The sequence below is a fragment of the Oryctolagus cuniculus genome, chromosome 1, assembly GCF_964237555.1.
Source record: "Oryctolagus cuniculus chromosome 1, mOryCun1.1, whole genome shotgun sequence".
In the NCBI taxonomy this organism is placed as follows: domain Eukaryota; kingdom Metazoa; phylum Chordata; class Mammalia; order Lagomorpha; family Leporidae; genus Oryctolagus; species Oryctolagus cuniculus.
In genome coordinates, this window is record NC_091432.1 from 46,491,510 (window position 1) to 46,517,698 (window position 26,189).

The 26,189-nt window shown below is 51.3% G+C and overlaps 1 protein-coding gene across 11 annotated transcripts in view; it reads right to left on the reverse strand.

Moving 5' to 3' along the window:
- Positions 1 to 26,189, reverse strand: part of NAV2 (neuron navigator 2) — a 757,965-nt gene that overhangs the window by 166,304 nt on the left and 565,472 nt on the right. For all 11 annotated transcript variants that reach the window (XM_051824899.2, XM_002708951.5, XM_008268740.4 and 8 more), the window contains 4 exons: positions 16,096 to 17,200; positions 10,931 to 11,043; positions 4,684 to 4,792; positions 1,054 to 1,443 (listed from right to left, as the gene is read on the reverse strand). In XM_051824899.2, coding sequence (XP_051680859.2) covers positions 1,054 to 1,443; positions 4,684 to 4,792; positions 10,931 to 11,043; positions 16,096 to 17,200 — 1,717 coding nt within the window. The remainder of the gene's footprint in view (positions 1 to 1,053; positions 1,444 to 4,683; positions 4,793 to 10,930; positions 11,044 to 16,095; positions 17,201 to 26,189) is intronic.

Sequence of the window (26,189 nt, forward strand, 5' to 3'; positions counted from 1 at the left end):
GAGAATACACCTGGGCAGGTCAGGCACGCGGCTCGGCAGAGAGCAGAGAGCTGAGCAGAGGCCCTGATTCTTGTTCTTGGTTATTCTTATCTGTAATGTTCACTGCTAGAACGTGAGAGATGGAAAAGGCCTCAGGGAGCTTCTGGGCAATGAACAGATGAAGGTGTTTCCAGCAGGGAAAGAGAGATCTTAAACCTCACCTTTACACAGAATCTCAATGTGGAACTACAAGTTGGAAGCCAGGCCTCCTGCTATGCACCATCTGGGATTTTCCATCTTAAAGGATCCCCAGGCATCACTGCCCTGAACTTCATTTACAGGAAAAGCTGAAAAAGGAGGCGGTAGGCTTGTTCACTCACCAATCCCATGTGCATTAACCCAGCAATGCTTACAAGTGCCTGTGATGGCCATTGTCAGAGGTGGACAAGCAAGACCACGCTTCCTGGTGCATATTGTTGCAAGCAGGTGGCGCTGCAGAGATCAACACACATCAACTGCAATAGTTGTGGCTGAGAGATCAGCTGCAGCGTCACCACTAACACAGGTGATGGAGGTGATGAGGGGACGAGCAGGACTCACAAGGCCTGCACACTGCAAGGTGGAAGAGGTGCTGGTGGGTAGCAAGAAGACCTGGGAACTAGAACCCAGGCCCAGAAGGAGAGGACAGGAGCCGTGAGGCTGCCGAGTGCGCCACGGACAAGACTGAACGACAAAAGGGACAGCAGCAGTGGGAGAGAGGGGATGGGGAGAACGATGTGGTCTAAAACGCAGGGAAGGGGCAGAGCCTTCCGGCCCAGGTAGGCTGCACCAAGAGGTCAGGAGTCCATGCTCACGGCCAGGTTTTCAGGTTTCTTTCCCAGTCTCACTCACGAGTTAGGGGCTGAGGCTGGACGATCTACGTCCTGGCCTCAGCCCAGCGGTATTCCCCTCCACGCCACACAGCAGAAACAGATGCGACTGATCCGATCCCTTCTGGGGAACTTAAACCAAGCCTGTGCAGGAAAATCCAGCTGCGCCCTGCTCTGCAGAGAGAGAGAAGCCCCGGGTACTCACCCGCTCGTAATGTCATCAGTCCGGATGTTCTTGCTCAGAACATCCCCGTCGCTCATATAGCCGGGGGCGTCCACGCTGATGCCTTCCAGGTCCATGTCCTCCCCCGCCTTGTCGGACACGTCCACGTGGCAGATGCTGCTGCCCCTGGACGCCAGCTGCCTTCTCAGTGGCGCAGAGTACGCGCAGCGGCCTGACTCGGTGTTGATGAACCGGCTGGCGTTGGCCCGAGGTGGGTACCCACTGCCCATCGAGGGGGCGTCTCCTGCTTGGAGCCGAGGGCTGGACTGGCCAAGTCTCCAGGACAGAGGAGTGGGCCTCCCCGTCAAGCTGAGGATGCTACGGCCGCTTATCTCCGTGGTCACGTTGGTGTCAAATGTGGTTTCCAATGTGCTAAAAACACAAAGCCAGCCTCGGTTAGGCCCGCACGTGCCTGGCATCCTATGCATACTGTATGTTCTGTAGGGTTTTAGAATCCTGAAAAATTTCTCATATGTGAAATAGGATAAGACAACAGGGATTGATTTCCTTTGCCAGGCATGAAAAAAGGAAGCTGCACATATAGGAAGCATTTCAAAACCCACAATGGAGACCTTTTCCCTTTAAAATATGGCACAAAGCCGGCACCGCGGCTCAACAGGCTAATCCTCCGCCTAGCGGCACCAGCACACCGGGTTCTAGTCCCTGTCGGGGCGCTGGATTCTGTCCCAGTTGCCCCTCTTCCAGGCCAGCTCTCTGCTGTGGCCAGGGAGTGCAGTGGAGGATGGCCCAAGTGCTTGGGCCCTGCACCCCATGGGAGACCAGGAGGAAGCACCTGGCTCCTGCCTTCGGATCAGCGCGGTGCGCCGGCCGCAGCGCGCCAGCCGCGGCGGCCATTGGAGGGTGAACCAACGGCAAAGGAAGACCTTTTTCTCTGTCTCTCTCTCTGTCTCTCACTGTCCACTCTGCCTGTCAAAAATAAATAAATAAATAAAATAAAATAAAATATGGCAGAAGACACTCACTACCAATTACTTTCAGTACATGATCTTGACCGTTGGAAATTGCTTTCCAACCCAGGAAATGCTGAAGTATGGTCGATACATTCTGGGATACTGCATAACAGCTCCTTCCTCATGTGCAGGACACATGTGCCCACCTCGGAATTCCTAACACCGCACTGGATACCCGCAGCTCCCTCCTGACTAAGCAGGTATGGAGCGTTCTGATTCTCTCAGGACCCTTAAAGTCCATTTGCCCTAGACCTTTTGCTTCTTCCATATTTGCCCAAAAATAGTAAAAAGAGGAGTAAATGCCCGGGCCTGAGTTCCCTAATAACTGGAGTTACATGGGTGGGAATCTTGCAGGAAGAGCAGCTCCCCCCAGGTGCTGGCGAGATGCTCAGGCAGCCGAGCACTGCCACAGCCCTGTAGGCGCCTGTGCCCCTCAGAACTGCACTAGGATTTCCTGACCGAGCAATGACAGTGAGTCTGTCCTGCAGAGGAAACCACGGAAGCTTCCCCTCCCGCCATATTACTATCAGAGCTCAAGCCAAGCCATCCGTCAAACGGTGGTACTATGCTAAGTCAGTTTCGGTGATTACTGTGGAAGGAGGCGTGTTCTATTCCTAATCACAGGAAGCTTCCCAATTCCCTCTCCTCTGGAAGAGCCAGTCTAGGGCTAACAGTTGTTCTTCTTTCCCTCTGATCTTGGAAGCGATCTTGCTTTGTGCATAGAGGACTCGGTTCTGGGCCCTGGTCCTACTGGATACAACACCCATAGCGGTTAACTCCAGTCAGCCACCTTTGTTAACAATGGGCAGCCTTGTGGTCTCCTTGCCTTGCTCATTTATCAAAGAAACGAACTGGAGATGCAAAGGAGACTGCTTGGGAGTGAAGCGGGGGTACCAGGCCTTGACTTTGATTTTCAAAGCCAAACAAACTGTAAACCTTCATTCTCCCAAGATCAGGAAGGATATCCCAGGGTTGCTTCCTCCTAAACTTCTCGCTCAACCTTGACAAACGTTTCCAAAGTAATCCTAGACTTCATCCAACTAAATCATAGTTTAAACACGATCCTAAGATTTTACAAGTATTTCCTTATGTGTTACATGCACATGCATGACTAATAATGTTACACAGTGTGGCACGGCGAGGAATTCAAGTTATTCAATTTATCAAGCAGGTCAAATGCAGTTCGCTTGCTCATTTCTTATTTTTCAAAACATTTTTAAAAAGTATTTGAGAGGCAGAGAGACAGAGACAGAGAGAAGGCTCTCTTCTGTTTGCTGGTTCACTCCCCAGATGTCTGCTACAACCTCGACTGGGTCAGGCTGAAGCTGGGAGCGAGGAACACCACCCAGGTCTCCCGGGTCGGTGGCAGAGACCAATCACTTAGGACATCTCCTGCTGCTTTCCAGGGCCTGCATTGTGGGGAGCAATCCGGACTGGACTAAGTTACTGAAATTAAGACTTATTCTATGCATCTGCTCTCCCACAACATGGCGTTGGGAGAGAAGTAAACAGCTTCTGCACAGCTGCCTCCAGTTCAACTAATAAACTGTAGGACTTGCTCCTGATTGGAGGAGAGCAGCGTACTCGGCGTGTGGGCAGCCGAGTTGGGATTGGCGGAGGAGGACTATAAAGGAGGAGAGAGACGGCATGCACCGGGAACATCTAAGGGGAACATCTGAAGGAACACCTGTGCAGCCCCCCAGAGAGCCGGCCGGCGGTGTGCCGCTCCCCTGCGGAAGTGGGGAATGTGGCCAGGGGGAACTGCCCTTCCACGGAGGTGGAAGGGATAGTAGCCAACCCGGGAAGAACCAGCAGCAAACCCGGGGAGGGCCGAGCAGACGAAAGAACAGCGCAGGGTCCTGTGTTGCTCCTCCACGAAGAGGGGGAGCGACACTGCATTATCAGAAAGCCGGAATCAGATGCCCAAGTCTGGAATTATATCCAAGTACTGCAATGTGAGACATCAGTGTCTTAACTACGAGTCTGCGTGTTTGCCCCCATCTGCTCGTTGCAACAGCAAAATATAGTTTGGGATAATGCAAGTACAGTTTAAATAGACCTGGTCGGGGCCGGCACTGTGGCACAGCAGGTTAACGCCCTGGCCTGAAGTGCTGGCATCCCATGGGGGCGCTGGTTCGAGACCCGGCTGCTCTACTTCCGATCCAGCTCTCTGCTATGGCCTGGGAAAGCAGTGGAAGATGGCCCAAGTCCTTGAGCCCTACATCCGCGTGGGAGATCTGGAAGAAGCTCCTGCCTCCTGGCTTCAGATCAGCGTAGCTCTGGCTGTTGAGGACCAATGGGGAGTGAACCATCTGATGGACGCTCGCTCACTCTCTCTCTCCTCTCTCTGTGTAACTCTGACTTTCAAATAAATAAATAAATCTTTAAAAATAAATAAATAAATAGAACTGGTCTATAATATCCTCCGTTGAATGCATTTAGCAATCTGCTGCTTTTGGGAGGAATCTGTCTATACTAATTTTTGTTCTCTGTACTTTTCTTCTCCCTGTTGTGTGGCATTCATTATGAATTTCAGCACTTTTGGGGAGCAAGGTTATCTATTTATCCCACTATTAACCAAATCAGTGGAGATCATGCGAGCACCCAGCTAGTCCAGTCACGGAATCCGTGCGGCAGGTACCTGTGTGTAACCTGAGTTCCCCGTAAACTGGACATGGTCTCCTCCAAATTCTGCCGCAGGTCAGCGATGTTCTTCACTGTCCGCAGCCGCCGAGCCTCGGGGTCTTCCCCTGGAGAGAGGAGGGTTAAGCCTCGATTAATCCTTGGACAGATCACAAGCTTCGTCAGAGTAGCAATCGTGCATTTGGAACCACGTTCCTGTTCAGTGCCTGGCTCACTGTGCATGCTGAAAACCGATATGAGAATAAAAGGATGCACGGGTGCCCAGAGGAAAGCGTTCAATCCAAGGAGGCGCTCCCTCCAGGGCCCTTCCAAAACAGGTGAGGTCTAGCCCATGGGAGAAGCAAAGCGCCCAGCGGGAGATGCAAACATATTTTCACACTGTCTTCAAAAAGAGACGCACAAGCTAGGTCCAATCGCTTCCCAGGAATCACCTCTTGCCCATGCAACTGTGAGAGGCACTCTGCTTTTTCACCTATAGGTGACACATAGGCAGCTGTGTAGAGGCCCCAGAGCTTGCAGTGGCTAAGAGCTTTGTACTTGTCCATCACGGATATTTCTACAGAAAGCGGTTTGCCTTCTTCCCTGTTGGCTGTATTATGGCATCATAAATTCTAGCTCCTCCACCTCCTGGCTGTGTGACTGTGGGCAAGGTGCTGGTCTTTTCTATCCCCGATTCCACATTCCTAAAACAGGTGTAGCAATAGCATTGCCCTTAAAGCACAGTTGTGGGGGACAGAATGGGCTAAAGCCTGGAGACCCCTTCTTAGCACGGTGCCCACCACAGGCCACTGAACCCAAGCCAGGGACCAAGGGCGTGGCTTCCGGGGTTGGGGGGCCTTGTCTTTCTTCTCGGCCAAGATTTTTCCATAGACACCTGGCCATGCACAGTTGGAACTGATGCTAACATGGCAACGAGAAACACACCACACCCCCAGCGGAGCCCACGTGGCTCTCAAGGCGGTCTTGCTCAAGCTCTCTGGCTGTTCTGTTTCATTTGGCCTTACGAGGGCAATAGGAGAGCAGCAGCCATAATAGCAATTACAGGAATCGAACACCCCCCACCCCCACCCAGAGTAATTTCAGGGAAGGCCGAGACGGAAGGAACCACACGCAAGGGTCTTTATTTAGAAGCCTGTGACTGTTTTCAAGTTTTGAGCAACACTTTTAAAGAAATCCGCACATAGACTACACATGGACCGACAATAAGTGTGACTTAGGTTAGGTACTAAGGAGAACTTCCAACGGCTGACATTAAAAGCACAACGGGCATCTAAGAAATGTCATGGAATTAAACTGCTCTTCTGAGATAGCCAACAGCTTCCCTAGGTTGTTCTGTATTTGGTGGTGCTGAGAGCCTGGGGGATGGATTAAATGACAGCTATGCGATTTTATGGGGGAAATTTACTGTGGCCCACTCTGTAATCTTGAAACTACAACTGTTTTCAATTTTCTTCCCCTTTGCAGTGCAGGGAAATTTGAAAGGCATTCTCCTCTTATCTGAAAAAGTGCTTAAACTTGCATTTCCCACCCAAGTCTTTAAATTACAGATATATACATAGGAAAGCAGTGATGAATGTCTATTCGACCTTCCCCTAATGGCCTGGGAGGAATGCAATTGCATCTACCTCCTGGGCCATCAATCAAACATCTTTTGCTGTCCCATTTTATCTAAGATGCCTAAAATGTACTGATCCCTCGGACAGCTGTAGGCCCTCGAGTACACATTTATGAGGAAATGAGGTCTAGACCCAGATTCTCAATTGACTTCCATCAATTAATGTAATCACACACAAAACGTATAAGTAGATGTATTTACCCATGTCTCTACCAATGACAGATTTGCCTGTTCCAACTCTCCCCTGGAAATTCAGAGATCTCTCAGATGGGGTAGTGTACAGTCTTTACTTTTGGTAACTCCCAGACAAATCTATAGGTACCTTTGAGAGAGTTACTGCCCATCAGGTGTTTGTTCCAGGCTGGGCTCACGGACTTTTTTTGTTTTTCTTATTTTTTGACAGGCAGAGTAGACAGTAAGAGAGAGACAGAGAGAAAGGTCTTCCTTTTACCATTGGTTCACCCTCCAATGGCCACTGCGGCCGGCACACTGCGCTGATCTGAAGCCAGGAGCCAGGTGCTTCTCCTGGTCTCCTATGGGGTACAGGGCCCGAGCACTTGGGCCATCCTCCACTGCACTCCCGGGCCACAGCAGAGAGCTGGGCTGGAAGAGGAGCAACCGGGACAGAATCCGGCGCCCTGACCGGGACTAGAACCCGGGGTGCTGGCGCCGCAGGTGGAGGATTAGCCTATTGAGCCACGGCGCAGCCTGGGTTCAAGGACTTTAAACATCCACAGATAAAGATTTGAATCCCAGCATTCCAATTTACTGGCCACTTGACCTTGGACAAGTCACTTACCCTCTCTCAGTCTCATTTGTAAAACAGGGCTAACAATCCTCCCCGGAAGAGTCCATGTGAGACCCGGATGAGGTGGCACAGAGGATGTACCCAGTACAAAATCAACAGGAGGTGTCCTGTTTTCCCTGTAAATGTCAGTGCCCTGCTGCCCTCTTTGGCACCCCATGGGGAAGTGTCTGCCCCCTCTCAGAACCACCCTACAACACACAAGGGCACATCCCCAGGCTGGTGCTGAACTCCACCTGCCACCTTTAGGCACCCACACTCTGAGGTGCCCACCTGGTCTCCTTGCACAATGGCCCAAATGTCAGACCTACCCATCAACTCATAGTCAGAACCAAGTCAGAACATAGCCAAGCACCTGTGGAGACAGCAAGGCCCTTCTGCTTGCAGGAGACATGTGAAACATCACGGAAGCTAGGCCATAGCCACCTGCAGCAGTCTTAGCTTGTCAAGAGCAGCTGTCAGCTCCGGACACTGGCTGTGAGTAGGAGACACCGTGTTCTGAGCAAACCTGACACAGTCTGCAGGATGCTGAGGTGTGTTACAAAAGGAACAGTGGGAGGAACCCGGGGCTTTTATTTGGAAGAAGGCTGAAGGCACGTGCTCCTACATGGACAAGAATGGGAGCTGTCCACAGGCAGTAAGAGGTCAAGTTGTATTCAGTGACTGGAAATACGAGAATAAAGAACTGTGTTATCTGTGGAAGCCAACAATGATAACACACGGACAGGCTGCCTGATGTAGAATCAACCTTCCAGTTTTAAGAAATATTCAAGCACAGACTAAAGACGACACATCCACAGGCTGCAGAAGGGCTGCATGGACTGAATGATAAACATGTGTGCGTGTGTGGTTTCTAATACCGCTATAATCTGGGAGGTAGTTCTCAACTGTGATGCCACGTGCACGGCAATGCATCACAGGAAAATCCACGTGTGTGCACAAGCACAAATCTAAGCAGTCGGTGAGACACTCACCATTCACCGGCATTTCATGGGTCCTTCAGGACATAAGTCAAGTTCAACCTCCTGACACTATTCTTTAAAAAAATAAATTCCCCATACAGTCACACATGTGAGTCCTCCTGCATGGACAGAGTCACCCTGGCTAAGGAATGTCCGTCAGCAACGAGCACCATGGAGCACCACTGAGGGCAAGATCAGGCCCCCGGGCCACACTGGTCTGTGGCCTGAACCAACCAGCAGCATCTCCAGCTGCAGTCCTGGGGCCCAGCAGTCATGGGAAGAGAAAGAGAACTTAGTGGCAGATCGCAGGCTGCAATCTGTCAGCGATGAAATGTAATTAATATCCAGGGTGTCCTCTGACAGTTTTGCTTTTCAAGTGTGGATTGTACCGAGACGCACTGTCTGCCGTGAATGCGCACTCCTCCACAGGACACACATCTCATCCGCGCTGCGCTCTTTGATGTGTGCACAGGAGAACACGATCCGGGGTGTATGTGGAGACCCGAGCAGTCATCTGAACCCCACACCCTTCTCCTCCTTTCTGGCCCCTTTCCTGTGCTATCTGTGGACTCAGCTATACAAGGCCCGCAGAGGAGGAGATACAAAATCAATTCCAAATGTGCGGCCCTGAACCATTCTTCTAAATGGATCACTTACGACTGGCTTGAAAAATCTCTGTGCCATCACGATGCCTAGCCAGCAAGGGAACCAGAAGGAAACCGTTAAATCACCCAGACCCTCTGAAATGAATACTCAGAGAACAGCGAGATAGGTAAGATTCAATGACACAGGCTGCAGACCAATTCCACAGCTGCAATGGTGCCCTTGCAATGGTGTGGGCATGGATCGTCAGTCTAATCAATGGATTTTAAACATGGACTCAATTTTTTTTTTTTTTTTTTGACAGGCAGAGTGGACAGTGAGAGAGAGAGACAGAGAGAGAAAGGTCTTCCTTTGCCGTTGGTTCACCCTCCAATGGCCGCTGCTGCAGCCGGCGCACCGCGCTGATCCTGGCAGGAGCCAGGAGCCAGGTGCTTTTTCCTGGTCTCCCATGGGGTGCAGGGCCCAAGCACCTGGGCCATCCTCCACTGCACTCCCTGGCCATAGCAGAGAGCTGGCCTGGAAGAGGGGCAACCGGGACAGAATCCGGCGCCCCAACCGGGACTAGAACCCGGTGTGCCGGCGCCGCAAGGTGGAGGATTAGCCTATTGAGCCACGGCGCCGGCTCTGGACTCAATTTTTAAACCAGTTCTGGAAGTGATAAGATGGAAGAGTGACACAGCCTCTGCAAAAATGGGGTCCACTACTCTCTTCCCTGATTAAAGCTGCCGGAGCTCAGGGCAGAGAGTCTGGGATGGGCAAGACAGAGAGAGAAGGCAGCAGCCTGGGGCACACAGTGGCAGAAACTCTGACTCAGGTGTAACTTTTCTTCTTGAAAATACAAAACCTGACAGTAGACAGTATAACATCAATAGGTTGTTTTTTTGTAAAGATTTATTTTATTTATTTGAAAGACAGTTACAGATAAAGGTAGAGCCAGAGAACGAGAGAGAGAGAGAGAGAGACAGAGACAGAGACAGACAGAGACAGAGAGGTCTTCCCTCTGCTGGTTCACTCCCCAAATGACCACAACAGCCAGAGCTGGGCTGATCTGAACCCAGGAGCCAGGAGCTTCTTCTGGGTCTCCCACACAGGTGCAGGGGCCCAAGGACTTGGGCCATTTTTCTACTGCTTTCGCAGACCACAGCAGAGAGCTGGATCAGAAGAGGAGCAGCCAGGACTCAAATCGGTGCCCATATGGGATACCAATGCTGCAGGCCAGGGTGTTAACCTGCTGCACCACAGCACCGGCCCCTTAAGAGGTATTAACATGTGGAATTAACCACATGACAACTGCAAATTTTTTCTCTTTATATGCACGGTATCCATGTAATCATCATCGTTTAGGTGCTATTTAAATAAAATTTAGGTTTTTTTGGGGGGGACAAAAGAAGCAATGTTATAATCTTTCCAACTAGCAGAGGATTCTAAGAACACATTTTTCATCAGTGCTTCCATAGAGGAAAGAGCAAAAAAAAAAAAAAATCCAATATTCTTAAGTTCCAAATCTTGACGAAAAGGAACTTGATAAGAAAAATAAACAAGGAGATTCAAAGTGAAGGGTCCTGAAATAAATGAGGTTCAATGTATTTTTTTTTTTTTTTTGACAGGCAGAGTTAGACAGTGAGAGAGAGAGAGAGACAGAGAGAAAGGTCTTCCTATTCCATTGGTTCAGCTGCGGCCAGCACACTATGGCCGGCGCACCGTGCTGATCTGAAGCCAGGAGCCAGGTGCTTCTCCTGGTCTCCCGTGCAGGTGGTGCAGGGCTCAAGCACTTGGGCAATCCTCCACTGCACTCCCGGGGCACAGCAGAGAACTGGCCTGGAAGAGGGACAACCGGGACAGAATCCGGCGCCCCGACCGGGACTAGTTGAGATGCCTGATGGGTTTGCGTCCAACTTCTGGCTCCCGTTGCCAGCTTCCTGCCAATGCAGACAACAGCAGGCAGCACTGATGGCTCAAGTCAATGGGTCCCTCCACCCACCTGGGACTCCTGGGCTGAGATCCCAGCTCCCAGCTTTGGCCCAAGACAGGGACTGTTGCAGGGATCGGGGAGTGAACCAGTCGATGGGGCTCTTTCTCTTTCTGTCTCTAGCTCACTCTGTCCCTCTGCCCCTCATCCACACCAACAAGTGCATTTTTCAAAAAGGTAACGAAGAAAATCAGCTTGTTTCGCTCAGCACTCAATGCAACAAGCGGGGATGGTGCTTATTCAGCAAGGGGTTGCATAGGAGGCCCGGAACCCCTGGGGCTCTGTACTCACCCGTGAGCTCTTCCAGGGCAGGCTGTCCACTCTTGGTGTAGTGGCTGGGCTCCAGGCTCACACCCGCTGAGCTGGACTCGGCAGTCACATTCCCTTCGGTGTCCGTCTGGGACCTTCACACACAAACCAAGGCAGACACATCGGTCACCAGGGGCAACGGGCACACTTGGACCACTGGGGTCTGACCACAGCACCCATCACCACCTCCTTCAGCCAGAAGCTTCAGGACAGAGCAGACCCGCCGACTGGCGCTCAGCAAGGCATCAGCCACAGGCGGAGCAACTCCGGAGAACAGAGAACCACCCAAGCGGGAGAGACGGAATATTCATCGCCCAAATGGAGGCCCTGTGACCCCTCAGTGGGGAACACGTCTCTGAACGCCCACTCGGTGAGCAAGGTCTAGCCAGACATGTGCAGGACGGTACAGGATGGCTGGATGACTCCACCTGTGCCAAAGAGCAACTTCTAAGCAACCAGCAAAGCCAGCCAGTCAAGCAGAAAGATAACTCCGCTGACAGCTTCCAGGCGCCCCTCCCCCACCCCCGCACCCTCCTGACGTGGCTCTCTCTGAAAAGGTGACGGTGAAACCGGCTGGGAGCGGGTGCCAAGCAGGTGTGCTTGCCTCCAGGTCTCTGATTCAGAGCTCAGATCTTTTGACATGAAAGGTCTCACGGATCATCACTCTTCTTCTGACATTGGACTTCCCCAACCCTTCTCCAGCCCTTATTTGTCAAGCAAATTGAGGCAACAGCTTCACGCAATATTTTTTTGCCACAGTTACCTTTGCTCTCTCAGGCATGGCATGCAAATGCATAATTACACTCAGACGCACAGCTCTGTGTGCAACATTAACTCATTAATTAGCATCCCGAGCTCATTCAACCAGATTTCACTACCTATGAAATCAGTGTCTGCCAAGAACGGGGCTAAGGGGGTAGACACTGATAAACCTCAAACCATGCACCTACTGGTCCGTCCTTTGTCCTCCCACAGAGGCTATCTGTTCCCAGTGCCTGCAACGTCTGCCTTCGATTTCCCAGTCCCAGGGTTACTCTCCAGCCCAAGGCCCACGTCCAGACCTCTCAGTCGCTCTGCCTCAGCCCCCTAAGTGCTTTGAAACAGCTCTGCCCTCTCTCCCCTGAAGGGTGCAAAGGGCAGCCAGGTGTAGGAACCAGCCCACAGATGTATTCCTATTGGTCACCAGGGGCAACAGGCACAGTTACTGAGCCACAGACCCTTGGCCTGCTTAGCATTTCCGCATTTTTGAATTAGTTCAGTATTTAAAAATTGGGAGATTGCTCAAGGAATATCTGGATTTCTGCCTTCTCCCAGGAAAAACAAACCATCCTGGAAAGTTGAGTGCTTGTCCCTGAAAGGTGCCACCTGCTGGTGCAAGGGGGTGCTGCACCCTCTAGAGCAGCCGTTAAGACACTTAACTCTCGGGTCCAAGCAGGCTTCTGAATCCAGGCTCTCCATTCCAGACTCTTCTTAAGTCCGGTCTGCTGTCACCCCCGATGTTGGTAATACTGCTGTGATAACATCACCCTGTGATTAAAGGCCACCAAACGTCTCCATCCACAGAACAAGGCGCAAACTCTCTCCTGTGGCAGGTGATGTCTTGGACTCTGGGATTCTTCCTGCCTTGATTTCCCGCCCGTCTCCTGCCATGCCTCACCCACAAGTAGCTTCTCTCCACTCCCAGATCACACCTCCACCTGAAGGCCCTTCTCTGTGTTCTTCCTCGGTTTGCTCGCCATCTGCTTCACGCCACAGGTGTGGCATCCGGGCTGGAAGCCTTCCCTGTCTCTGTCACCTCCACCTCTCAGAGCTGAGTTTCTACGGCAGCTCCAGATGCTCTGGTTGCCTATTTATCACCATGTGATCTAACTCACCCCAACCAGATCCCGGGCTGGCTGAGGTTAGTTCAGATTCACACATGGGGCAGGTAGGCACTCAAGTAGGGTGTGTGCATGGGGTAAATAAATAAGAGATGCTGCAAAGAATGTTAGACGTGGAGTCTGCATGTTCAGCTTCAGCTCGAGGGTCCGTGGCTCAGTAGCTGTACAAATCAAAGTCAGTTCACCTCTGTGAACCTCAGTGTTGTCATCTGTTCAATGGGAGTGCTGATTGCTGATTCTAACTCTAAAGACACTAGAAAAATCAAACGTGATGCGGCACAGAACACCTAGCACGCTGTGAAGTAACAGAGGTGCCAGCTGTTACTTCTGAACAGATCAACAGAATTCATTTCAGATGGTTTTTTAAAATGACCTCTCTCCCTCTTCTCCTTTGGTAGCATCTTTAGCACTGACAAATTCAAGATGGAACATTCCAAGTTACAGACAGGGAGCCATGAACTTGAGAGAGACAATTTCAGAGCAGGAAGGGAACATGAGCCTTTTTTTTAAGCTTCTAATGGAATTCAGTCTCTCTGCTTTACGGATGAAGACAATGAGGCTCAGCGAGACAAAGCCATTTAGAGATTTTTTTTTTTTAAACAGGCACAGTTAGACAGTGAGAGAGATAGAGAGAGACAGAGAGAAAGGTCTTCCTTTTTCCATTGGTTCACCCCCCAAGTGGCCGCTACGGCTGGTGCGTTGCGGCTGGTGCCCTGCACTGATCCGAAGCCAAGAGCCAGGTGCTTCCTCCTGGTCTCCCATGCGGGTGCAGGACCCAAGGACCTGTGCCATCCTCCACTGCACTCCTGGGCCACAGCAGAGAGCTGGACTGGAAGAGGAGCAACCGGGACAGAATCCGGCGCCCTGACCGGAACTAGAACCCGGGGTGCCGGCGCGCCGGCGCCGCAGGTGAAGGATTAGCCTAGTGAGCTGCGGCACTGGCCACTATTTAGAGATTTAAGACACTATGGGTGGGGCCGATGTTGTGGTGGAGCAGATAAAGCCATCACTTGTGATGCCAGCATCCCCTGTGTCTGTTTCCCCGCTGCCCCACTTCCGAACCATCTTCCTGCTAATGGCCTGGGAAAAGCAATGGAACGTGGCCCAATTACTTGGGAGAACTGGATGAAGCTCCTGGCTCTTGGCTTCAATTTTGCCCAGTTCTGGCCATTGTGGCCATCTGGGGAGTATACTAGCAGATGGAAGATAGATCTCTCTTTCTTTCTCTCTGTCTCTCCCTCTCTCTCCATAACTCTGACTTTCCAATAAATCTTTTTTTTTTCCCTTAAGAAGATAATATGGTGGCCAAGAGCCCAGTTCCTGCAAGACTCAGGCTGAGCTAGGAGATGCTGTGGCTGACAGCTCTGTGACACACAGCAAGTTGGTGAATGACTCTGCGCTTCAGTTTGCTCATTTGCAGAGTGGGGATCTAAAGCGTATCTAGCTCATGGAGCTATGCGATGCATGAAATGAGCTAAGACATGGAGGGCCCTTAGCACACACAAGGTGCACACTCCATAGCTGGTCCTGTGGTCAGTGCCCAGGACCACACAGGGCGTTGTGGGCTGACCAAGGCCCAGGCACGCCGGCTGTCCACCAGGTACTTTCCTTCCAGCCTCTCTTCCCCGGCTCACCCACCGAGGGAGGCCCCTCCGAGACATCACCCAGCATGAGCACAGACATGAACACGGAGCCTGACACATCCACATCGGGGATGGTTTCTCCTGACTCTTACTTGTCACAGATTTGCCCTTTATCATTTTCAGCTTTTCCTCTCATGGAAAAATCTTGAAATGAAAAAAAGGAGCATGAATGTTTTATAAACTTTCAAATGATTAGAGCTGAGAGAGAGAGAGAGAAAGGGGGGGGGGGGAGGAACAGGATGGCTGGTGATCAAAGACTGGCCTATATTTTAATTTGGAAAATGCAAATCAAGACTCAGTAAAGAGCAACTTGAATGTGTAATGCCTCCAGAGCACGAATGCTTTAGGCACTGTAAGAGTTTCATGGAGAGCAACTGTAAAAGCCACGCGTGTAGGAGCACTGGGTCATTCGCTGTGCCATGGCGCTCTTCTCACCACGGTTAGCTGAGCTGGTGACTTGGTTTCATAAAATGATGACCGTGTCCCAGTTAAACATGCGGATGTGACCCTCCCTAAAGCGGAGGGCAAGCAGGAGGAAAGGAAGGAGGGACTGGCTGGGGACTGCTGGCTTCGTTCTGAAAGTGCTCATGCCTTTCTCACCAGCCACTGGCAGGAAATGCCAGAGCCCCCTGGAGCACGTCTCAGGCAAGCAGAGGGGGAAGCCACACATATGCAGGAAGCTGAAAGGATGGGCGGGAGTCCAGGTACCTGAACAGGTAAAGATATGTGAGCATGCGTGCATCGCACGCTATAAGTGAATGCAGACGTGCATCCACACTTCCCTGTGACTGTGGGTGCATGTCCACACATGTAGCTGTGTCACTGTGTGCACAACTGCGCATGAGTGTGCACTTAGGGTAAGGGCTGTAAAATGAATATCTTGCATACAGCATTCAGTCCTCAGTGCCCTGGTGCTGTGTACAAGTATCAGTCCTTCACCTGGGCAGCGTGGAACGTGCACACACAATAAGATCTCCCAGAGTGCTGTGAGCCAGAGCTCTGGGCCAGAGCAGTGCTGGGGAGCCCCCATCTGCCTGGAGGGGGCTCATCCACAGGCACCTGCAGCCAAGGTGCCTCATTCTGCGGAGGGGTGTGGTGCAGGCTGAGCAAGCGGTGACCCTCACAGCCCAGGGCCACCAGGTCCCCAGCAGTCCTCAGGGTGTGCTAGGGGAGACTCGGGGGTAGAGGACACAAGAGGGCACAAGGCTCATCTCCTAGTTACAGCACAAGGGCTCCTTGCTCTGGAACTGGCCCCTCCCTTCCCACATTCATCCTCCTTGCCCTCCTGGGGGGCTTGGCAGCAGGGACTGTAGGAACCCGGAGGCTCAGGGCAAACACTACCTTGGAGCAAGGGGGATTCTGTGCTTCCCTTCAAGTACATCTAGGATGCACTCTGGGTGACACCTGCCTGGGGAGCTCCTACCGGTCCTGGGGTCAGGTCACCATCTACTCCCCTCTCCTCGGTGCTCACTGGCCCTCCACCAGCCATGGCCCGGGCACTGACCCCTTGAGCACACCGTGTGTGCAAGTGGTGCCTCAGCCCCGTGCTTGCAAGGTCCCACAGGGCAGTCCACATGCGTGTCCCCCTGGCCCCCAGAGCCAGCAGACGGGCGGCCTCTCCTACCTGTACAGGAAAGGCGCGACTGTGGCAGTGTTGGGGTGGCTGTATTGCTGCTGGGGCTGAGGTAGCTGAACACTGACAGTATTGCTTCCCGTGGTCTGGGTGGTCCCGACGGACCCGCTGACAGTCTGGCTGCTGATGCTGTGGTTCAGCGGGGTCCCTCCCGGGCCTTTGCCCTCCGAGGAGGCCAGGCTGGAGGAGGAGCTGGAGTGTCTGCCGTCCAGCTGGGGCTTGGGCGGCGGGAGCCCCGAGTTCGGCTTCCCGCTGCGGCTGCGCTCCCCTTCCTTGGACGGCGCAGGGGCACTTGGGGACTTGCCGGGTGTGCTCTTCATCCCCGGTTTTGGTATCCCACTGTGGGAAGAGGCCGTGGCCTCCTTCTTGGCACTGCTGAGCTTGCCCCCTTTGGGGATAAAGCTGGCGATCTTGGAGGACTTTTTCGGCATCTCGGTCACGACCGCACCGCTGGGCTCCTCCCTGGGCTCCTCCCGGAAGTCCGGCCTCTCGGTCACAGACGCCCTCTTGGTGAGGTCCCTGCCTTTCTCCTTCTCCTTCTCCTTCTCCCGCTGCTGCTTCTCTTTCTCTTTCTCATTGCCTTTCGGGGAACTCTTCTTGTTGGTCAGCGCCCGGCTGAAAGTCCTCTGGGCGATGCCCTTGAGAGCAATCTTGGGGCTGCTGGACGCGGGGCCCGCGGCCGAGAGCGCGCGGCCAGCAGCCTCCAGCTCTGCGCTCTCTTCAAAGCTGGGCAGGATCTCCAGGCGCTCACAGCTCGTGTCCCGGGAGCCCGGGCCCTCGCCTGCCTTGGAAGCCCCTTTACTGTTGAAAAGCTTTAGCTTTTCCAGCATGGATTTCTGATTGTTGGGGGCTGGCTTCACGGCCTCGGGCGTGGGCCTGGGGACCTCGGGCCCGGACGGCTTGACCGAGAGCATGGACGATGTGGCGCTGTGCTTCACGCTGAGGGACTTGCTGCGCCACGGCTTGGAGGCCACACCGGGCTGGGGGATGGCAGAGGAGGTACAGCTAGCGGGGCTGGGGCTGCCGCTGCTCTCCAAGGAAGCGGGTACATTTTCGCTCATCCCGGGCTGGGAAGAGATGGAGCTTGCCAATGGCTCTGCAGAGAGAGAAGAGAAGGAGACCTGAATCCCATCGGCTGACCTACATTGAAGATTGGGGTCTGGGCCACGGACACTTAGCCCATCACTCCCAACTCACACGTCCGTATCTGCCTTGTGGGTTACCTGTGGCCAAATTGTAAATCCCAGCTCAACTCCCTCCTTCCCTGTATCACATAGCATTCACACCTCTCCTAGACACAATTTGGTGCTATGCACTGTGCACAGGCACGCGTACCTTAAATCCGAATTAACATGCAAATCCACAGAAAAGCAAACCGACAAAAACGTACAGCCCTATGGCGGTGGAAGAAATGCATAGGAAATACTTTCCTTTCTGAATTACTCAACCCACAGCTGCACTTCCCAGTTACATGAAAGAATCAAGAATCTTCCAACGGGGCTGGGTGTTGTGGCGCAGTGGGTTAAGCCACAGCATGTGATGCCGGCATCCCACATGAACACCAGCTTGAGTCCCGGTTGCTCCGCTTCCGACCCAGCTCCCTGCTAATGTGCCTGGGAAAGCGGCAGCAGATGGCTTCAACGCTTAGGCCCTTGCCACCTATGTGGGAGATCCGGATGGAGTTCCAAGCTCCTGGCTTTGGCCTGGACCAGCCCCAGCCGCTGTGGTCATCTGGGGAATGAACCAGCAGATGGAAGATCTCTCTGTCTCTCCCCCTCTCTGTGTCACTCTGCCTTTCAAATACATAAATAAATCCTAAACAAACAAGGATTATCCAACTTTTAAGGAAATAATATAGCAGAAACATTCAAATAAAACAGATCCCTAAAAAGCAGACAAGGAGAAACCAAGTACAATCTCTAGAGAATATTCCATAGAAGTTACAAAGTCCTACCAAAGCATGGGAGTTTTCATTAGTACAAACTTGATTCGGGCAGCACTTTTTATAAAAAGAAAGGCTTTCCCTTTTCTTCTAAGAATACATGGTGTGCACACGACTTCCCCGCAGGCGAGAAAACACGCGAGTTACTGCAAAGACAAGGCTTCCCCCTGGCGCTCAGGGGGTGTTTTCCTGGTCAGGCTCTTTTCTCAGAAAAGCCTTGAGATATTTCCAAACCGGAGCCAGGAAGATTCCGGGCAGGGCGGGCACCAGATCGGGGTTCTGCTGGCACCGAGGTGCCCCAGTATCCCAGAAACGAAGCCTGCAGCACCGGGCTCCCAACACAGCTGCTGGAGAGGGTGTCAGGGAAAGGGGCTGCAGCTGAGCCCGGTGCCCACGTCCACCCACGCCCATGCGCTGTGAGTGCAGCACACGGGTTGCACCCCTCTGGCCCCCTGAAAGCACATCTGCAAAGTCGCAGGGACCGACTTACCGAGCAGCAGCCACTTTCTCCCTCGGTGATTCCCTAGGAACAAGCCTGCAGCCGGAGACGCTGCCCTTCCGATTGTCACAAGTGTTTTCGGTTAAACTGCTCATGTTTCTAATTAACTTTTGTCATCCACAACTACTCCAGTGCCCAGAAGCCTGGCGGGATTAACGGCTGCTGCTTCTCCTTTTTTTTTTTTTTTTTTTTCTCCTTTTCCCCTAATACCTATGTTCCGCTGCCTTCCAGCAACAGAGTAAACTGTATATAGAGCGGCTTTTTATGATTTAAAAGTCAACGGCCGCTGCGGCCGAGTGAAGGCAGCCCCTGTGTGGGGCGCGAGCACCGAGCCGCCAGCTCCGTGTGGAGGAGCTGCCTCCTCTCTCCACGGCTGCTCGGGAAGCCTCAGCTCCAGGGTGATCCAAAGCAGACCTCCCAATGTTTTAAGACTCATACATCTTCCTGCCTTCCTGGGGATTGGGTTTGGAGATCCTCCCTGACAAAACGCACGGGGAGTTGCTGGAGTTTTTCCTGGGGAAGACTCACAGACTGACTTGCAAACAGGCTCACAGAAGCCATGCACGCTGCTGGCCGGCTGAGGGTCTCCAAGGCTTGACGCTGCCCACCCGAGGGTGAAGAGGGGCTCACTGTCCCTGTTTCAGCAGAGAGGAAGCTGAGACTCAGGGGGCGCTAATGTGGGACCCCACGTCACATGGCTGGAAGTGGACCCAGGTGGGATTTGAACCCAGGTCTCTGCCAGAGAGCGCTTTGGGACTACATCACAACTGATGAAGAGTCCGTATGCACAATAGTCCCTTAAACTATCAGGGCACTTTTCAGGCATTGCCTTTTTGAAAAAAGATTGATTTGATATGACAGGCAGAGTGACAGAAAAAGAGAAAGAAACACTTCCTATCAGCTAGCTCATTCCCTAAATGGCTACAATAGCCAAGGCTGGGCCTGGCTGAAGCCAGGAGCCTGGAGCTCCATCTGGGTCTCCCAGATGGGTGGCAAGGACCCAAGCCCAAGCACTTAGACCATCTTCTGCTGCCCTCCCAGTAGCATTAGCAGGGAGCTGGATTGGAAGTGGAGCAGCTGGGATTTGAAACGGCACTCCAAAATGGGATGCTGGGTTGCAGGTAGCAGCTTAACTCCAGGCACTGCCTTTTGCTACTAGCACAAGCATGACCTCTGTGGTGGTCACAAGCCAGCCCTGCCAATGGGAAGGAAGCAGAACCCATAACAGGGGGTGGCTCTCTGGCTGAAACACCAGTGACCAAGTGCCATCTCTAAGGATAACTGCCGTTCCCCTTACCTGGGCTCAGAGCTGGGACAGAAGTCAAGCACTCGCCCACTCAACACATTCAACATAGTCATCCATCCATATACTCAGTCATCCAGCACCTAATGTATGCCAGACACTGTTCTAGGTACCTGGGGCCCATTGGTGACAAAAAGAAATGCAGTCCTCTATTTTCAAGGGTTTTCCATCCCAGCAAGGAGGTACTGGAGGGAGTTCATTTCATAGATAAATTACTTGTTGGGAAATAAAGCTAAGGAAAAGTTAAGGGGACCTGGGAGCAGGTTGCAACATGGTCCTTGCAGGAATTGTAAGCTCACACCCAGAGGGACACCCTTGCTTCCCCAAAGAAGTCTGAGCATCGCCACCAAGTGTACGTGAATCAGTGTGACATCGCGTTTAAAACTCCTCTGAGGTTTTCAGAAACAGTTTTGGCAACATATGCCCCCACCTACCATTGCTGTGCATTTGAAACCCTCAGAACCACAGCTAGAAATGAAGCAACAACCAACTGGCTAACAACCAACCCAGTGAAAAAGACACCTGGCTTGTCTTGAGTGAAAGAGCCAGAGTCGCTGAAAAGTATGTCTCCTTCAGCGAAAGGTGACAGGTGCAGGGGAAAGGCTTATACAAACGTGGGTACAGCAGCTCCTCAGTCACTCCTAGGGCTGTGCCAGAATGGCTTCTGACTTTCAAATTCTGATTCAAAGACCTGCTCCTCTTTGCACCACCCCCTATCCTAGGGCCATCGGTGATTTGCACCACACACACGTTCCTCTGCTCTGGGCTTTGTCCATATCTTCATTATAAAAGCCTTTGGGAGGGCCACTGATTTTACACCATACTCCAAAATCAAAGAAATGAATAAGTGGGGCAGTGTTGTGGCATAGTGGGTGGGGCCGCAGCCTGCAGTGCGGGCATCTCATGTGGGCACTGGTTCAAGTCCTGGCTGCTCCACTTCCGATCCGGATCTCTTCTATGGCCTGGGAAGGCAGTAGAGGAAGGCCAGGTCCTTGGGCCCCTGCACCCACGTGGGAGACCCAGAGGAAGCTCCTGGCTCCTGGATTCGGATCAGCACAGCTCCGGCCATTGCGGCCAATTGGGGAGTAAACCAGTGGATGGAAGACCTCTCTCTCTCTGTAACTCTTTCAAATAAATAAGTTTTTTTTTTTGTTTTGTTTTGTTTTTTTTTTTTTAGAATAAAGATTTGAACAAGCACAGAACTTGCCCTCCAAAAATCCACTGCACAGGGGTGCAGCCAACCTCGAAACAAAAGAACAATGGAAAGAGCTCCATGGGGCTATAAAAGGTATTATGAGAACCAGAAGTGGGTGCTAATTCTCCTTGCAGTCTGGGAAGCCTTCCTGGAGGAGGTGATTCCTGAGCTATCAAATGGTGTTTTCTCTACATTGCTTTGTTATTCCATTTGTCCACAATCTCCTCCAGGGCACCCTTGTGTCCCCAAGCCTGCCACAGCACAGACATATTCAGCGTATGTCTTCTGAGTGGCTGGTTGGTAGTGTTGACAGTTCCAATCACACTGAAGGGAACAAGCTTTGTGCTAAGTCATCAACCTGGCATTGAGCCTGGGCTGCGCTCCTGCAAATCGAGGGGACAACTGAAGGCAGCTCATTAGAGGCAGGACACGCAGCACCTGGAGGCAGTTCAGGACTCGGTTTCTAGAGGAAGGCGACAGGCAGCAGGGCTTCTGAGGACCACATCACCAATGCTTTGTGCTCCTGTCTCAGCCAGAGATCCCCTAACCAGTGAAGAGGGCTCAGGTTGTGCATGGCCTTGGGTCGGGGAACTTGACACATTTCAGTCATTCCCCGGCTATGGTGCCAACGATCTCAGATCCTGGCTGAGTGGCTGTTCGGGACCTGCTCTGTCTCTGGAAAGAAGCCACTTCTAATACTGGAGTCCTGTGGGCTCCAGGTGAGGTTCTCGTTACCAGGCTTCTAAGGCAGTGAGATAAATCCAGGAGAGCAGGGTGGGTAGGCCAGGGCCAAAGCTTTGTCACCAACAAAGGGTATGAAGCTGCATCTGCCATTTTGCCTCTTTGACTTCAGTCACCCCACCTATTTCTCTGGAGTCCTTTCTGCTCTGTTTCTTCTTCTTCTTCTTTTTTTTTTTTTTGACAGGCACAGTTAGACAGTGAGAGAGCGAGCCAGAGAGAAAGGTCTTCCTTCCATTGGTTCACCCCCCAAATGGCTGCTATGGCGTGCTGCGCTGATCCGAAGCCAGGAGCCAGGTGCTTCCTCCTGGTCTCCCATGCAGGTGCAGGACCCAAGCACTTGGGCCATCCTCCACTGCTCTCCTGGGCCACAGCAGAGAGCTGGACTGGAAGAGGAGCAACCGGGACAGAATCCGGCGCCCCAACCAGGACTAGAACCCGGGGTGCTGGCGCCACAGGCAGAGGATTAGCCTAGTGAGTCGTGGCGCTGGCCTCTGCTCTGTTTCTGTCCAGATCTCAGTGAGGCTCTGAGACGCCCTGGGAGGCTGGACCACGGCCACTACGTCCCCACAAGCACAGCCCTCACTAGCTCCATCATTCTGTGCTGTAACATACAGGGTGGTTCCCTCTCTTCAACTCTTGCCCTGCACAGCTCTCACAAGTAAGGTTCACTAACAGGTGGAGGAACTGTCTTGGTCCAGGCACAATCAGGCTTGAAGCAGTGTTGCCTGTGAGGTCAGACATGCAAGGTGAAAACGCACCTGGGGAAGGCAGGCAGGCACATTCTTCAAAATGAAGAGCACCTCCCTCCCTAATAAACAACAGCCCTCACTTCTTTCCTCGTGGATGCGAACCTCTGGGGGGGCAAAGGGCCCTAAGAGGCAGAAAGAAAAGCGTAAAAGAGTGATCTGACATCTGTATTCCCCGAACAATGCAGTGTGGGCCATGGAAACACGTGAGCCATTTTGGGTGCCACATGGGTGAGTATTTTTGTGTTTGAAAAGGTATACATTTACTTTATTGCATATTAGAAAGACAACTAGCCCATATGTAAATTAACAGATGCATGGACAGTAAATAGGGATTAAAATTTGACCTGATTTAAGGAAAATATAAAACAAATGAATGGCTCACAGACTTGGCAAAAATCACACAGGCTTGCTACTGGGGAAATACTGTTACATTATGCCAAGACTTTCTCTTTTATAGTAAATGTATTTTTCTGTCAAATATAATTGACCTAATAGAAATCTAACCACACAGCCCAAACAGGAAACTAGGATCAGAACACATCCAAAAATGGCCACTTTTATTTTTATTTTTCCTAAAAAATTTTTACTTGAAAGACAGAGTGACAGAGAGAGAGACGTAAAGAGTTCTCATTGCCTGTGCACTCCCAGTTGGCTACAATGGCCAGGACTGGGCCAGGCCAAAGCCAGAAGACTGGAACTCCAACTGAGCCTCCCAGGTGGGTGACAGGAGCCCAAGGACTTGGGCTATCATGTGTTACCTTCCCAAGAACATCAGTAGGAAGCTGGATCACAAGCAGAGCATCCAGGACTCAAGCTGGCAATCTGACATGGGATGCCGGCATTGCCACTGGTAGCTTAACCCGCTGCGCCACAATTCTGGCCTCTGAAATGGTTACTCTTTAGCTTTATGTATTTATCTGCATTTGTTTATCATGTGCTATTTTGCTGAGAATGGACAGATTTAGTGACATGACTGGGCCTTGCTGAGCCAAAGAGAATTTAAAAATTACATCTCTAACAACTTGTCCACCACTCAAGATAGTAAGAACAATATATTGTATGAAAAATCCGAAAACATTCACTTAGATCCATGTGTGAAACTAAAAATATCAAGGCATACTATCATGTAGGATAAGGTCTGATTTATTCCACCCTGGTCTGTTCTAACAAATGCTAACCACATTGCCCATTAACATATTTTTCTATCCACTGGTGGGTCTTTCTTGGCTGTCGGAACACCTCAGTTCTAAGAAGACGAGCTTATGAAGTTCACCCACCACCAACTGACAAGCCACCACAAGAAGGAAAAGTCTCATTTGAAATACTGCAGACAGGATGCCTTTGAAGAACAGAGAAGACTTTTTTTTTTTTTTTTTTTTTTTTTTTTTGAGTTTAGAGAGAGCGTTAATCCTCCAGTGCGGAGGGAAGACGTTTGGTTTTCCTGGCAACCAGCCTTAACCTTCCCTGACAGGACCCCAAAGCTTTCTAAATGAAAATACTGTCTACAGCAGATAAATAAGCATTTCTTCCTCTCTGCCTGTGCACGGGCGGGCACCGGCCCCAGGTCTGTCTCGTCCCCAGCTGCTGTGAGGGGAGGGAGACGTTGGTGGTCTCCTCCTGATGCCAACAGGCATGGAGGGAGAGCGTCCCAGGCCACCTGATCCCAGCTCCTGCTGCTGCTGCCACTGTGATTCTGGTCCTGCCCTGGGGAGGTTTCTGCCTCAGTCCTCTCCAAAAGCCTAGAGGGAAGAGGCCTGGTCATTGGGCCTGGGAAAATGTTTGCAATTTCCTACAATTTGTCAAGGTGTCAATCTTGAGCATTCAAATTTGTCAGGATAATTGAAACCAGTTTTTTCTTCCTTTCCTTTTTTTTTTTTTTTTTTTTTTTTTCCTGGCAAAGTGTATGTTTTCAGAGTGGCCCAGGTCAGTTTCTTTACAATGCCGTTAGCCACTACTCTACAGAGAACATGAACTTCAGTTGGTCTACGTAATGGCTCTGCCAGTGGAGCCTTCTCAGCACCGCTGTGTCAATGTCTAATGTTAAGGCTTAATCATAGTCTGACTTTCACAACTCCTTCCTGGAGAGGATTTCTGGAGCTCTAGACAGAAGGAAAAGGAAAGTGGCAGAACATGGAGCCAGAGGGAGCCTGGCTTTGGACTCACATGCTCCAAGGATCTTAGGGTGTCTATCATGCCACAGGCTCCTAGGACATCCAGGCTAGAATAAAGATAATGACCGATATATAACCAAACGCGGCTTCAAATATGCTCTGTGAATCCAGACCCTATCAGAATCCCAATGGAATTTTCTTTGGTAGAAACAGAGCAATCCATCCAAAATTCAGATGAAATCCCGAGGGCCTGGAATAGTCAAAACCATCTTGAAAAAGAACAAAGCTGGAGTTGTCACACTTTCTAGTTTCAAAGCTTACTACAAAGCTGAAATATTCAAAACAATGTGGTACTGGCCTAAAGAGAGACATATAGACTGATGGCTGGAGTCCAGAGACAAACATTTGTTCATGTGGCCACATGGTTTTCGACAAGAGTCCCACAACTATTCAGTGGGAAAAGGATGGTCTTTTTGACAAATGGGGGTGGGAAAATTGGATATTCAGATACAACACAACAAAAAAAGATAAAAAGAAGTAGGGCAGCAACCTTACATTGTTTATAAAAATTAAGTCAAAGTGAATCAGAGACCTCAATGTCTGACAATGGATCAAACACCTAAACATAAGAGGCAGAACTATAAAAGTCTCAGGGGAAGGTCTCATGATATTGGATTTGGCACTCAGTTTTTAGATGACACCAAAATCACAGGCAACAAAAGGAAAAAAAAATAGACAAATTGGACTTTACCAAGATTAAAAACTTCTGAGCATCAAAGCACCCTGACACCTTGCGGCGCCGGCACACCGGGTTCTAGTCCCGGTTGGGGCGCCGGATTCTGTCCCGGTTGCCCCTCTTCCAGGCCAGCTCTCTGCTATGGCCAGGGAGTGCAGTGGAGGATGGCCCAGGTGCTTGGGCCCTGCACCCCATGGGAGACCAGGAAAAGCACCTGGCTCCTGGCTCCTGCCAGGATCAGCGCGGTGCGCCGGCTGCAGCGGCGGCCATTGGAGGGTGAACCAACGGCAAAGGAAGACCTTTCTCTCTCTGTCTCTCTCTCACTATCCACTCTGCCTGTCAAAAAAAAAAAAAAAAAAAAAAAAAAAAAAAAAAAAAAAAAACACCCTGACAATCACCACAGTGAAAAGGTGATAGTTACAAATCACATGTCTTACAAGGGATTGATATCCGGAATGTATAAAGAATTCTTACAATCAACACCAAAAAATGGCTGGATTTTCAAATGGGCAAAGGACTTGAACAAGCATTTCTCAAAAGAAGATACACAAATGGCCAATAGGAATATGAAAGACATTCAGCATCACTCATCATTAGGGAATGCGAATCAGAACACAGCAGATACCACGTCACACTCACGGGGACAGCTATCACTTAAAAAACAGTGTCCCTGGCACGTGCCGGCCTGTGCAGTGGTTCGCAGCTGCACTCAGCTAACTCACAAGAATGGCTGAGGCACTATTAGGTACCTAGAAGTGGTTGTTGGGGGAGAAAAAAAAAAAAAACAGTAAATAAACAAAAGTGATTGC